At 36.1% G+C, this 13,004-nt stretch overlaps 1 protein-coding gene across 1 annotated transcript in view; it reads left to right on the plus strand.

The window, feature by feature from the left end:
- ENTHD1 (ENTH domain containing 1) overlaps positions 1-13,004 on the plus strand; it is a 78,749-nt gene that overhangs the window by 13,099 nt on the left and 52,646 nt on the right. Inside the window, exon 3 of the mRNA XM_039863407.1 lies at positions 5,678-5,793. Coding sequence (XP_039719341.1) covers positions 5,678-5,793 — 116 coding nt within the window. The remainder of the gene's footprint in view (positions 1-5,677; positions 5,794-13,004) is intronic.

Consider the following 13,004-nt stretch of genomic DNA (forward strand, 5'->3'; position numbering starts at 1 on the left):
CCTCTTTTCAGTCAAAGGAGGAGAAAAACCATTGTCCACTCAGTTCCCTTTTTTCCAGATATTTGGATATTGATGAGAAATTTCAGAATCTTGTCAACTCCTCAGGATCATCACCTTTGGAGAAGAAGGGACGTCCTAGATCTTGTTTCTTTTCTTGGCCACCAGTTATTTTCCTCTTTTTTCTTTAATAAATTACTTTCAGTCGTATCTGTTTCTGCATTAGATTGCTATTGTAAAATTTGATTGTTAGTTTTGTGAAATATTTTTTAAAAAAACATTAAGTATTGGGTGATACAAATTCTGTGTCACAGTTCCACCCTGTTGTCTTAACCCAGGAGTCTATTTAAACCTGCCCTTGTAGGGAGTGACTGTATTTTTCCTTGTCCCCGTAGCTGAGCGTTTAACACACCTTGTGGCTTTTCCTGTTTCCTATTATCTTAAGGAAGAACGACCGCGAGGACTCAAATATTGTATGCTATTGCGAGCAAAACACTGAAATAAAATTGCCATAACTCCCATTTTAAGATCTCCTCCAACAAAATTTTGTCCTGGCTCACCTTTTATTTACCAATTTCAGATTTTAAAATCTGCTTAAACATCTCTGCTTTCTTATTCTTTGTCCTTTTCCTGTTTTCATTAAAAAAAAAAAAATGCCTTTTCCCCACTAATGTCAAAATTCACCTTTCAGACAAGGTTTACAGTACTTATACTCTGTCTCCTGTCCCTCTGCAGCATTTCTCAGAAGTAAACAGGATCCTAGAGGTTGTGCCTGTAGTGGGTGCTGTGGTTTCCCCCCCCCGCCCCCCAGATTCCCACTTCAAGATCAAGGCATTCAGTCCTGCTGGGAGGGTTGGTGGCTCAGGGCTGTCTTGAGTCCTCTGGGATTTCCCAACAGCTGAAGAGAGCCTCTTTGCCCAGGCTCTTTGCCCACTTCCAGAGAGATGCTACATCCAGTGACCTGTAAATGTGGTCCAGTCCCCTTGCTTCAAGGCAGGACAGCTGTGAAGAGCCATCCCAGCCCCAAAACCTCTGGTAGGGTTGGCTGAGGCCTCTGTTGCAGCCGCTGCAGTTCAGTCTCTCCCTGGCCTCTTCTCGCCTCTCGCCCTCCTCACACGTGCTGTTTCTGGGGACACCCCCTCGTGAATCTCTCTCATACAAATCTGAGCCACGGCAACTGTTTCCTGGGGAACCCAGCCTAGGACTATGGCCTTTCCTCAAGATCTAAATTATAGGGCTATCATAATATGTTACGTAAATGAAAAAAGAGAATTATAAAGCAAATGGGGCAAAATGTGAACAATTGGTGAATCTGGAGGAAGAGTATATAGTTCTTTGTACTGCTCTTGCAACTTTAAGTTTGAAATTATTATAAAATGGCAGTTTAAAAAATTAGGACAAATATTATTTGAAGATGCTGAAGTGTAATTATGCCCCAAGACAATGAAATTGTTAGGATTCCAAACTCATGATCCTGCAAAAGTTAGATATAAACTTAACTACTATGAGACTTACATGTCTTATCAATTTTTCACTAGCCTAATGACTATTTTCTATGAAGGATACATTTGTTTATTTTTAAAAAATAATTTTGTTAAGTAAATGACTGATTAACTTAAATTATACCCGAAAGGACACTGTCAATACATAGTAACACTGTTTACTAGATACTAAATAATAAATGGAAAAATTTGGGAATTTGTTCAGTTTATGGAGCATTTTATTTCCAAAACATGCTGTTGCAATGTTAATGTCTGGTAGGGCGAACGTCAGTTTGATATCTCATCTAAGAAATATCACAGGGTTTACCAATTCTGCTCTGCGGGATTATCGAAGTGGCACAGGCTCGACGAGATCGATGGCTTCTCTCTAGATAGTTTTACAAAGCACCTACAGCCTCGGCATCCAAGCACTCATCGTCGAATGACTCAAGAGCGTCATTTCCTGTTGCATCCTCGCTTTTTCCTCTGAGGTTTCTCACTCACACACTAGTCCTCCTTGCCTTGTGAGTTCATAGTCTCAGTTGATAGTTTATGATACCAAAGGGACTTCATTTCCACTAAGGAACCAAATGTGTGTTCTCCCCTTCCTCTGGCTTGTGAACATCCAGAAATAAATGTTGCGTAATCATCTCATTTAATTAAGCACACCTCACTTCCAGTGTGTTGCCTGCAACTAAAAAATTTCTAAATACGTTTCCATAGACTCACAATATTATAACTGCCTTCCTTCTTGCCCCTATAAGATTATTTAATATAGGTTTATAACATTTTGGCTATTCTAAGATAAAAATGCATCCCTATGCAAGATTTTTTCATTCACAGTTGATATTCTTCAGTTTTCCTCACACTTTACCTCAAAATTGACTTCCTGAAATTTTTATTAATCTGCTTCTGTGATGTCTAAAAACTCGGTTCATAGCATTTCAAGGATGATTCTGCTTCTGAATTCCCAAAGAGTGATAATACAATTCCGGATTAAATCATTTATGAAAGTACATAAATGATCTAAGCCTCAAACCACTGCTGTTTGCCAGTATTAATTATAAAATCTCCAAGTCCAAAAGAAACTCATTTTAATTATTCATTTTCATGTGAAGTTACAAGAAAATTAAAGTTAGAACCTTTAATGTGAAGTTCTTATTCTTTCTTCAGTATCTTTCATATGTACCAGACTTGCTTCTTTGCCCATGTAGTTCCTTCTGCTTGGAATAATTTCTTCCTCTACTCTTATCAGGATCCTAGCCATCCTTCGAAGCGTGTTCAAATTTTACTTGCTATTTGAGGCTCTTTCTGATTACTCTGGTATACATTGATTTTTTTTCCTCCTTGGCATGTCTAGTCCTAAAGTTAATTTAAGAAAGTTCAGCATGTAATTGTTCTCCTCTGATTATTTCCTGTAAGTCTGCATGTTAGACATAACTTCTCAGTCAGGCTATACATTTTTCGAAGGTAAGGACCAAGTCTTATACCATAGCTTTTCAAGCTATTTTTCTTACATAACCCTTAAAATGATTTTGAAAAATTACATACCTCCTTATACATTTTTAAGTTGACAGATGAAATTTTATTATAAGTTTAAGTAAATACAATTCAAAATATTGATGTTAAAGACAAAAGAATACAAAATAAAACTGTTTAAACAAAAGTGCTACTTGAGACTATTGAGGGTAACTAAAGGAATCTAAATACCATTGTGATTGATACTCGTAGTCATTCATTTGAAAAACACACCGAGTCTTTAACTGTTGGAATTTTTACATCATTCTCTTTTCTACTTGAAGTCATATTTCTATTCCACATCTCTCACAGAATTTTATTTGAATAAAAGGTATTTTTTTGCTTGAAAGTCTTCCCTACATCAAATACGTACATAAGTTGAAATTATTTTTCTAAATTTTCTGTGACCAGAGGCTTTAAGTGGTAAAATATTCCTTCTAGATTGACTTGTCATTTCAATTATTTTTAGCAAAACCAAAACCACAGAAGTGTATTATAAATTTTTATAAATACTTATTAAACATAAAGGGTACAATTTTATTGGAAATACATGTTTTTATGAGGTAAATGGAACTGTTCATTTACCCACATATGAATATTACTTATTGCTAGAAATAAGCAGGGTTCAGCATAAATTGTTTCTGTTTTACATTTTTATATATGTAAATGCTGCAAACACTTGTTCACATAAAATCGTAGGTGGGAATAGTAGATATGTTATTACAGCAATGTCAATCAACTCAATGACTTCCTTCCAAGTAATATGCCAAAAATTATGTAGTGATTCATTATAAAAATGTTTTTCATCTCTTGTCAACTGTTAACTTGATTAGGTCTTTTTTTCAGTGTCGTTGGAAGGAAAGGATTAGAAACTCCCTACTTGGGAAAAGGTTTGTTAAACAGTCATTAGGAGTAATTTACTTTCTCAGGTTCTGAGAATAATACCAAAAATGTTTTACTCAAATTTAGCAAATCACTTAATTATACCTGTTACGCTTTAACACAATATACTCAGGAAGTATGGAAAAAACAAAAACATTAATCACAACATGCCTGTCAATACAGTAATTGCTTGAGAAAATGATTTTATTGTGTCATGTTTTAAACATATTTTCATCAACTTTGCAGGTTTGGTTCATTCAATTTTTGGAAATTATTTATCATATTTACCTAGTTGGCAAAACCAGCCGTTATTGTCAAAACAACCAGCCACGTCAGATTTAAACTTCAGGAAACGTCTTACTTTATTTATTCAAATAGATGTGTAAATAAACGTCACTCTAGTTGCAGTCACACTCTTGAACTCTCTTTCTAAGACAGACAGCCAAGGCGCGAAGCCTTTCATAAGGTCGTTGCATCGATGACATAGGGGTCCCCGCCTCCCTTGCTTCCTTTGCTTTCCTCTCATGGGATTCTTCCTCAGGAGTGGTGTGTTCTTTGACAGTAGCACAGGGGCACTAAATGGAACTTGTCAGCTGTCCTGACATTAAGTGAAACGTGTCAACTATCCTGCTTCTCCATACTACAATACCAGACATCCTGGTCTGGACCAAAATTCCCTGTTACTTATGTCACGCTTTGCCATTAAATGAAATGTGTAAGACAAAACAAACTTTGAAGCTCTACTCTGGGTTTTTTGTGCCTTGATTAAATTGCTTCTCCACCCAGTCTTTTTTACTACTGTTTGATGCCTTAGAGATTCTCACATTTGCACCTTAAGGGAAGATATACCATAATAATACTGGGTAAAGGATATGTCTTTCTTTATTAAGTAGGAGAAAATAGATTATGAAAGGGAAGGGGGAAAGAACTAGCCTGATGCTTCCACGCAGTTGCATTCTCAGGCAGATCAGTTTTTGGAAAGAATATATAGAGAAGTTGTGAATCTGGACATTGATTCTTTAAGATTATCTGTGCCCACCTAACCTTTGGAAATTCATTCAGTACCTCCAATGGTGTGCATACGTCAGTTTGAAAATAGCTTTCTTATATTTCTAATTGCACCTAATAATATGCTGAGATATAGTTGGCTCTAATACTTTGTTTACATAGTAATTAACATGGAAGGAAAATGATGTTAAGACTACAAAAAACATTAAATTCAGCAAAAATATACAGGCACAAATATCAGTTTATTTTCATTGGCATATTCTTTTTAAGTTTAAAAAATTTAAAGGTTTTTTCTTATCAAATAATATGTACATTTCTGATTAGTTTTGCTTAGAATGGATGACATTCACACAACAGTAATAAGGTTCTTTTAAATGTTGCTTAGAATCATTATAGTTGTTATTCCTGCTTTGCTAAAATTTCATTTGAATCATTTTCACATTTTCAAACTATTTTCTATACTATATTATATTTTATTTTAAAAAGATGTTTCAGATAATAAAGTTATCAAATAGAATTGTTGATGGGAGAAAGGGCTAGAATTGAAGTTGTATTTTTAAAATCTGGTTATAAACGGATACGTTAAAATAATTATAAAGAGATATATTGTCAATTGTTATTAAGTGATATATTAAAATGATTAATATTCCTAGATAACCATTGGCAGATGAAGTATATTTTGTAGACAGAATGGGTCTTCAGAAGTGATTAACTTAAAAATTGTGAGCTAATGTAAAAACATTACCGTTCTTTGCCAAGGTAAAATCTTAGCTTTGTGTCATTGACAGAAAACGCTGCCAAGGCAGGATTCAAACAAGAGCAGTGCCAAGACATCCAGTTGTCTAGTGGAACCGTGTTGTCCCAGGAAACACTGCCACTTGAGTTTAATGCTTGGAAGTCAACAGAGGTAAGTCACCGCAGTGCTTTCCTGTTGCTGCTCTGATGAGTTACCGCAAACACCGTGCCTTACGTCAATACAGACGCTTTATCTTACCGTTCTGGCGTTTAGATGCTGACATGGTCTCACTGGGCTCAAATCAAGGGTTCTGTAGAGCTGCATCCCTTTCTGCAGGCTGTAGGGGAGAATTTGTTTTCTTGCCTTTTTGAGCTTCATGTGTTCTAAGACAACCTGTGCTTGTCTGTTAACTTTGTTTTTGGTGTCTTTGTTATACAGAGTGTTCAATAAGAATAAAGTTAAATTATCAAAGTTTTCCTTTATTGTTTGTGCTATTTAAGAAATTCTTTTTTTATCCCAATATAATAAAGATCTCATATTTTCCTTCTAAATCTTGAAATCCCTATGCCTTCTATAATTTTACTATATCGTGTAAGATAGGGGTCTTATTTGGTTTGAACTCCTGTGGATAAACAATATTTAATTTATTAAACAGTCTCATCTTTCTCTACTCATTTTAAAAAACATCTTAGCATGAAATAATTATAGACTTATAGGAAGGTGTAGAAATAGGACGGTCCCAGGTACCCTTCACCCAGCTTCCCTCAGTGTTGACATTTTATACAGCTGTCATACAACATCAAACCAGGAAGCGGACATTGGTTTGTGACTGCTGACTAGACTACAGACCTTAGTCAGTTTTCAAATTTTCAGTTCAGTAGTCAATTTTTTTAACCTCTGTGTGTGTGTTCTATGCAATTTTATCCTCAAGTATAGATTCATGCAACCAGTACCCAAATCAAGATACGGAACGGTGCTATCCCCACAAAAGTAGTCCCTTATGTTACCCACCCCATCTCACCACCCCCAGTCAAAGCCCCTGGCAACCACTGATCTTTTTTCCATCTCTATAGTTGTTATTTCTAGAATGTTGTATAAATGGACCCAGACAATATGTAACCTTTGAGATAGATTTTCTTTTTCACTCAGCGTAATGCTCTTGAGATCCATATCAATAATTCATTCCTTTTTGTTGTTGAGTAGCATCCCATTTTATAGATGTCCTAGAGTTTATTCGACCGTTCAACCATTTATTCAACAATCCATTGAAAGAGATTTGGGTGTTTCTAGTTTGCGCTATTTATGCATAAAGCTGCTGTGAACATTTGTGTACAGGTTTTTATATGTAAAGTTTTCTTATCTCTGGGATAAATTCCAGGAGTGTGACTGCTGGGTCGTATGGTAAGTGCATACTGAGTTTTGTAAGAAACTGTCAAACCGTTTTCCATAGTGGCTGTACCGTTTTACATTCCCACCAGCGGTGCGTGAGAGATCCAGGTTCTCTGCACCGGTTTTTTGTTTGTTATTACCACTGTTTTTTATTTTAGCTATTGTAATACATTTGTAGTGACATCTTATTGTGATTTTGTGTTTCCCAAATGGCTAATGATGTTGAATATCTTGCTTTTCATGTGCTTATTTATGCCATCATAACTTCTCTTTGGTAAAATATATGTTCATATATTTTGCTCGCTTTCTAATTGGATTGGTTTTGTTTTGTTTTGTTTTGTTTTTACCATTGAGTTTTGAGGGTTCTTCATATATTCTGGATACAAATCCTTTGTCAGAGATGTGATCTGCATACATTTTCTTCCAGTCTGTGGCTTTTCTTTTCTTTTTAACAATTATCTTCCACGGCAAAAGTTTTAAATTTCGATGAAGTCCAGTTTATCAATTTTTTATTTTATGGTTCTCTTATTTCCTTCTTGTAGTTTTATGTTTTACATTTAGGTCTGTGATCTATTTTGAATTCATTTTTGTATAAGGAGTAAAGTATAGGTCAGGGTTCCTTGAAAAAAAAACCACAACTTTTTTTTGTCTACAGATGTCCAATTGTTTCAACACCATTGGCTGAAAAGACTTAAATTTTACTGTAATAGCTTAAGTGTGAATTTTCCTTATCTCTCTTGTTTGTCACCCTATGAGACTTCCCAGGAGGAAGACTTTCCTCTCTATTTAATTCTGAGAAAGTTATCTCCGGTTCCTAGATTTCCTACTGTTTTCATTTTTCTCTCTTTTTGAGATTCTTCTTATCTGGATCTTAGTAATAATTTTCTTTCTATCTTTCTATCTCTTAACTTTTCTTTAAAGTTTCTATTTTTCTTTTTGTTTTCTTTTTTCTTCTTCTAGAGTTCCTCAGCATGATCTTCCAGTTTACTAATTCGTTCTCAGCCATAGTCATTCCACTATTTATCCCATCTCTGTTCCCTACTTCAACATTCTATTTTAACATTTGATAGTTAATATCTCTATTTCATTCTTTTTATTGTGTTTGTTCCTGTTTCATATTGCTTATATCTTATTTATTTTAGTATGTATATTAAACTTATTTTAAATTCTTGGTCTACCTTTTCTAATATCTGTGCTTCCAATGAAAACTATAATTCAGTTTTTAATTTTTCTTGCAAAATAATTTTGATCCTCAAATGACTGGTTACCCCTATGGGTTATGGCTTCTCTCATTAGGGCTGCTGAAGGCCAGACCTTCGCCTGCGACAGCCCTATCGGCTTCCGTGGGAGGTGGGGGAAGTGGCCTCTAGGGTAGAGGGCACTTCTCTCCCCTCCCCACTTCCTCCAAGGATATGAGAGTTAATCATTCTCTACTTTAAGGATCTATGCCTCAAGTTAGATATTTATTCTTAGCACCCCAGGAAGAAGCAGCTTTAGGGGAGACACTCCTTAAATTGTAAACCGCCTGCCCTGGGGGATCGTAGAGGTTCCCACTGACTGTTCTCATCTCCTTACCCACTCGGGACTCCCGTACTGACCAGAGTCACTCCTGAGCACAGCTGTCCCAGTCAGAGCAGGGGCGCAGGCAGGTTCCAAGGCAACGGATGGTGGGGGTAACGCTACCGACTTCTTCCTTATTTTATCCTTCCAGTGCACAAGCCACCTTCTGCCCCAGGCTAAAGCCAGCACTGGCTCCCCGCACCCCCAAACAGACCAGTTCGGAACGGCCCCTCCAACTCCCCAGCAGCCTCTCGAATTTCTTCTTATTTCGATGTCGTCTCTTTATAGTATCTCCAGGATTGCTCCTGAGGGAGGAAGCCACCAGAACCAGAACCAGAACCAGAACCTATTCTTCAGTGTTCTCTTACCTTCTTAGGCATACACCTACCTACTCACTCCTATTTGCACTTTCATGTGAAAACACGGATCTTTAATTCTGGCGTCTGTAGCTCCCCAAATATTACTTTTTCTCCATTTCCTTGAAATTTTTTTCTTCTTAATTTCTATTGGGTATATTTGGCCACTTAATCTCTCGTTTTCCATGTTTTTCAATTGCTTTTTAGAAAATATGTTTGTCTCATTATCTCCATGCTGAGTTTTAGGTAATTAATCAGAACCATCCTCCAGTTTATTTTTTTCTCTTTTCCTCTGTGCCCACTCTAGAATTTTTCCTGTCCATTGAGTGTTTTATTTCAATAGCTTTATTTTTCACTTCTAGGATTTCTCATTGCTTCTTTATATCTATTTGAGCTTATTTCAACTCCACCTGTTTTTGTATCTTGTTTTCTTATTCCTTTAATGTTATCCTTTCCATTATGTATTTGCGGACTCTAAACGTACTTTTAAATACTTTTTAAATTTCTTAGTTTCATTTCGTCAGGAATGAATTCAGTTTTTTCTGTGTTTTGGAATATTGATTTGTAAGCTCCTCTTGAGTGGCTCGGATTTTTTTTATCTTCCTTTTCTCTGCGTGTCCTTACCCTTTCCTGCCTAACAGTTTTTCATCTGCCTCCTCCTGACGCCCCGGACTATAGGTTCACATTCAGGACTTAATGCTGACACTTTGGAGCACCTTCATTTAATCATATCGGTGACGATGCAGATCCGGTCCCCAGAGCAAGGGATGCTGAGCATCAGTTGCCAGTGAAGTTTAGTTTGTATCCTCTCACCTACCTGGATATAATACTTTAAGAAGCCATAGTCTCGGGCCGTGATCGATGCCAGGTTATTTCAGCTTCCTTTATAAGCAGGAGATCCCGGTACCTGGGCATAATTTCAAGCAGTGAACCCATGTTCAACACTCTTTTCTTGGATGGACACTTTAAATCTGTATTTAACCCCTTAGAATTTGAGCTTCTAGTTTTCTCTGCCTTTTGTCCGGACCCAAAGCCCCACAAAGGTCCACAGCTTCCACTTCCTTACCATTACACGTTTCTGCTCTCATCCATGAAGATATTTATTTTGTTCATGCTCTCATCCATGAAGATATTTATTTTGTTTTTGAGCACAACCGTGTCTTTAATTTTCACATTCGTGTTTTCTCTTTCAGAGCTACCTTTGGAGAAGGAAGGTATCCCCAAAGTATTTCCTTATAGACCGTCTTGACTGTAAATCTGTCCCACTCGACAATATGACATTATCACATTCACTCATTTGTTTTTCAGTTTTATGTGTTATTCTCCTAGTAGAATGACAGCTTCTTGAAAGGAGATACCTTTTTAGTCTTAGTCATTATCGAATCTTCAGTTGCCACATCTTTGTTAATGAAGAAACGAGGGAATAGTAGACATTCATTGTTAACTTCCTTCTCTTCCTGTGAAAGAGGCTTGTTTGGTGTCTTGCTCAGAGTGCTTTGTTTAGTGTTCCCTGCCACAGTTCCTGTGAGGAAATTATTTCTTGATCTTCTCTTCCCAAATCCTTTCCCCAATCCAATGAGGTACTGGATTTACCAGATTTTCTAGCAGCCCAGAAAAGAACATAAAATTAAGATTTCACTTTTCCTTAATTGCATAATAGCCCACAGTTTGAAAATAGATTATTTTAAAACGTATAACATTAAGTCAAAATGATTTTTAAATTCGAGATCAGTTTATTTGCTGCTGATGACTTTTAAGAGAGAAAATAGACTGGAATAATCTTACATGCTTTGGAGCCTAACAAAGACATAAAATGCTACTCAGTCTTTAAATTCTCATTATTATTGGTTTTTTTACTTTAGAGGAACCTACTGTAATTGATTTATATCATTCCACTTCTTATCTTGGTGAGCAAAGAACCAAAAAACAAAAAAACCCTTCTCTCAAAAGAATTTTAAAGCTGGATTTTCTGTTTTCAAAACATTACTATATCATAACACTATTCCATCATCCTGCTGACAAGCATCTCCTCTTATTACTGTCAGGAACATTTGCTGCACTCCAATATGTCCTCTTCAGTAATCTGCTTTTGCAGCAGAAGACAAAAGCTATCAAGTTGAACAGTAAATCTAATTGTTGTTGCCAAATGTACTGCAGCTACATTACAATTCTCATGTTCTTAATACAGAATGAGAAAGAAATGATATTGTTGGTTGCTTAGGCAGAATGAGGGCTGCTTAAAAAATATCTTTGAAAAACTTTAAATAGAAACCTCTTTAACTATTCTCTTTCTCCAAATGAGAGAATTATCTTAAAGCAATAAATAAAATTCTTAACAGAATAGGGCTTTCAAAAGCAGAGCAGAGCTTGCCTGTGTAAAAGAAAGCCTTTACGTTTATGACACTGAGACACAGATGTGTTTTCCCACTGCATACTGTCCAGAATCTTTATTATTAAATTTGCTAATTAGTAAAGGTATTTGTAGCTTTTCGCCACCTCAAAAGACCTTCCTCTTTTCCTTTTGGAGGAGATTCACCAGTGAGGTTATGACTTTTTTTGGTCACAGTTGTTCCCATAGCAACAGAGAGGGCTGCTATGAATTGGTTTACACAAAATTAAAGCTGACCAAAGCCTTCAGTCTATTTGTGAGTTACTAAATTGCTAGTGATAGATAAGTTTTTATTTCCTACTGCCTCCATTTATTATTTTGCTAAATGAAGAGTAAACAGTTTTTATCTTTGGGTTTATTAGCATGTCATTTATTATATTTGTAAAAATTCGAACTCATCAGAGCTGTTAGAGAAATGGAAATTATACTTATTCTAATTATGTTAATTCATTATCCCTTTATCTCTTTTCTGTATCATTGCTTTATACTTAAAAGTCGCTTTTTATTTTCATGTGTGTACTTTTATTCTTTTTTAAATTAGAAAATACTTGTCGGAAAAAAATTAAACAAGATGAAGGCTAAAGAGTAAAAAACAGTTTCTTCTTACATTTCTATACTCCTTCAGTTCCTGTCCTCAGAGGCCACTATTGCTAGCAGTTTTCTATGAATTTTTTTGGGGGGAGGGAATTTTCTGTGCCTATACATTTTCTTTTACATAAATGGATTCATTCAATATATAATGCTCTGCAACATGCTCAGAACAAAGCAAAAATTCTTGGATATCTTTCTATAATAATAAATGGAATCATTCAATATATATCATTCCAAAATACGCTTTTTTCCACTAAACTACATGTTAAGGACATATTTCTATTATAAGCACATATACCCGTGCCGTATTCTTTTTTCTTCATTTAAAAAATTTTTTATTGGTGCTTCAGAATTTAAGCTCAGAAAACATTGACTTCACGGGAAACCCACTCCGAGAAATGTAATTTTAGGCTGAACACCTGTTTCCCTTTATTTTCCCACAAAAGAGCATATACATGTTATTAATTACCTTCAATCTCCAATCACTACAGCTCTGCCAATACACGAGTAATATCTATTTCACCTAAACTGTTCTGAATGTGTAGTTATATCCCAATTTCTGCCAAAGATTGTAACTTCCAAAGATTTTCTGGGATAAACTCACTGTCACTTGAATTCTTGGCTACTTTTGAAGATGACATCCAAGGAACTCTGAATGATTCTCCTTTTTGGGGGAGACTTCATAGGCATTAGCGGTTAGCAGCAGAGGCTGTGCAGATTCTGTCTGGCACCCCTGGGAGATCAGATTAATAGAAATTTCATCACAGAGGTCTTTTCACTCAACATCTTAAGATGATGGTTTTCATGTGACATTTTGTTTTTTAAGTTCCTAACTACCACCTTTAATTCATTTCAGGGCTCAATTCATTACTTTTAAACTTCAACCTGCAGGTCTGCTTCTCACTATCTCTGCAGATGCAGATGCAAAGCCGCAGGGTGCCAAAGGCCCAAGGCTGCTGGCCATGCTGGACCTGGACAGAGGCCACCATGACGTTCAGCTGGTGCGGCTGGCCTTGGAGAGGCAACTGCACTATATTCTTGATGTATAAAATGAATTTTAATTTACTTAACCATTTTATATTGGTAACCATTTAGGG

Source organism: Pteropus medius, unplaced genomic scaffold (genome assembly GCF_902729225.1).
Source record: "Pteropus medius unplaced genomic scaffold, Ma_sr-lr_union100, whole genome shotgun sequence".
Lineage (NCBI taxonomy): Eukaryota > Metazoa > Chordata > Mammalia > Chiroptera > Pteropodidae > Pteropus > Pteropus medius.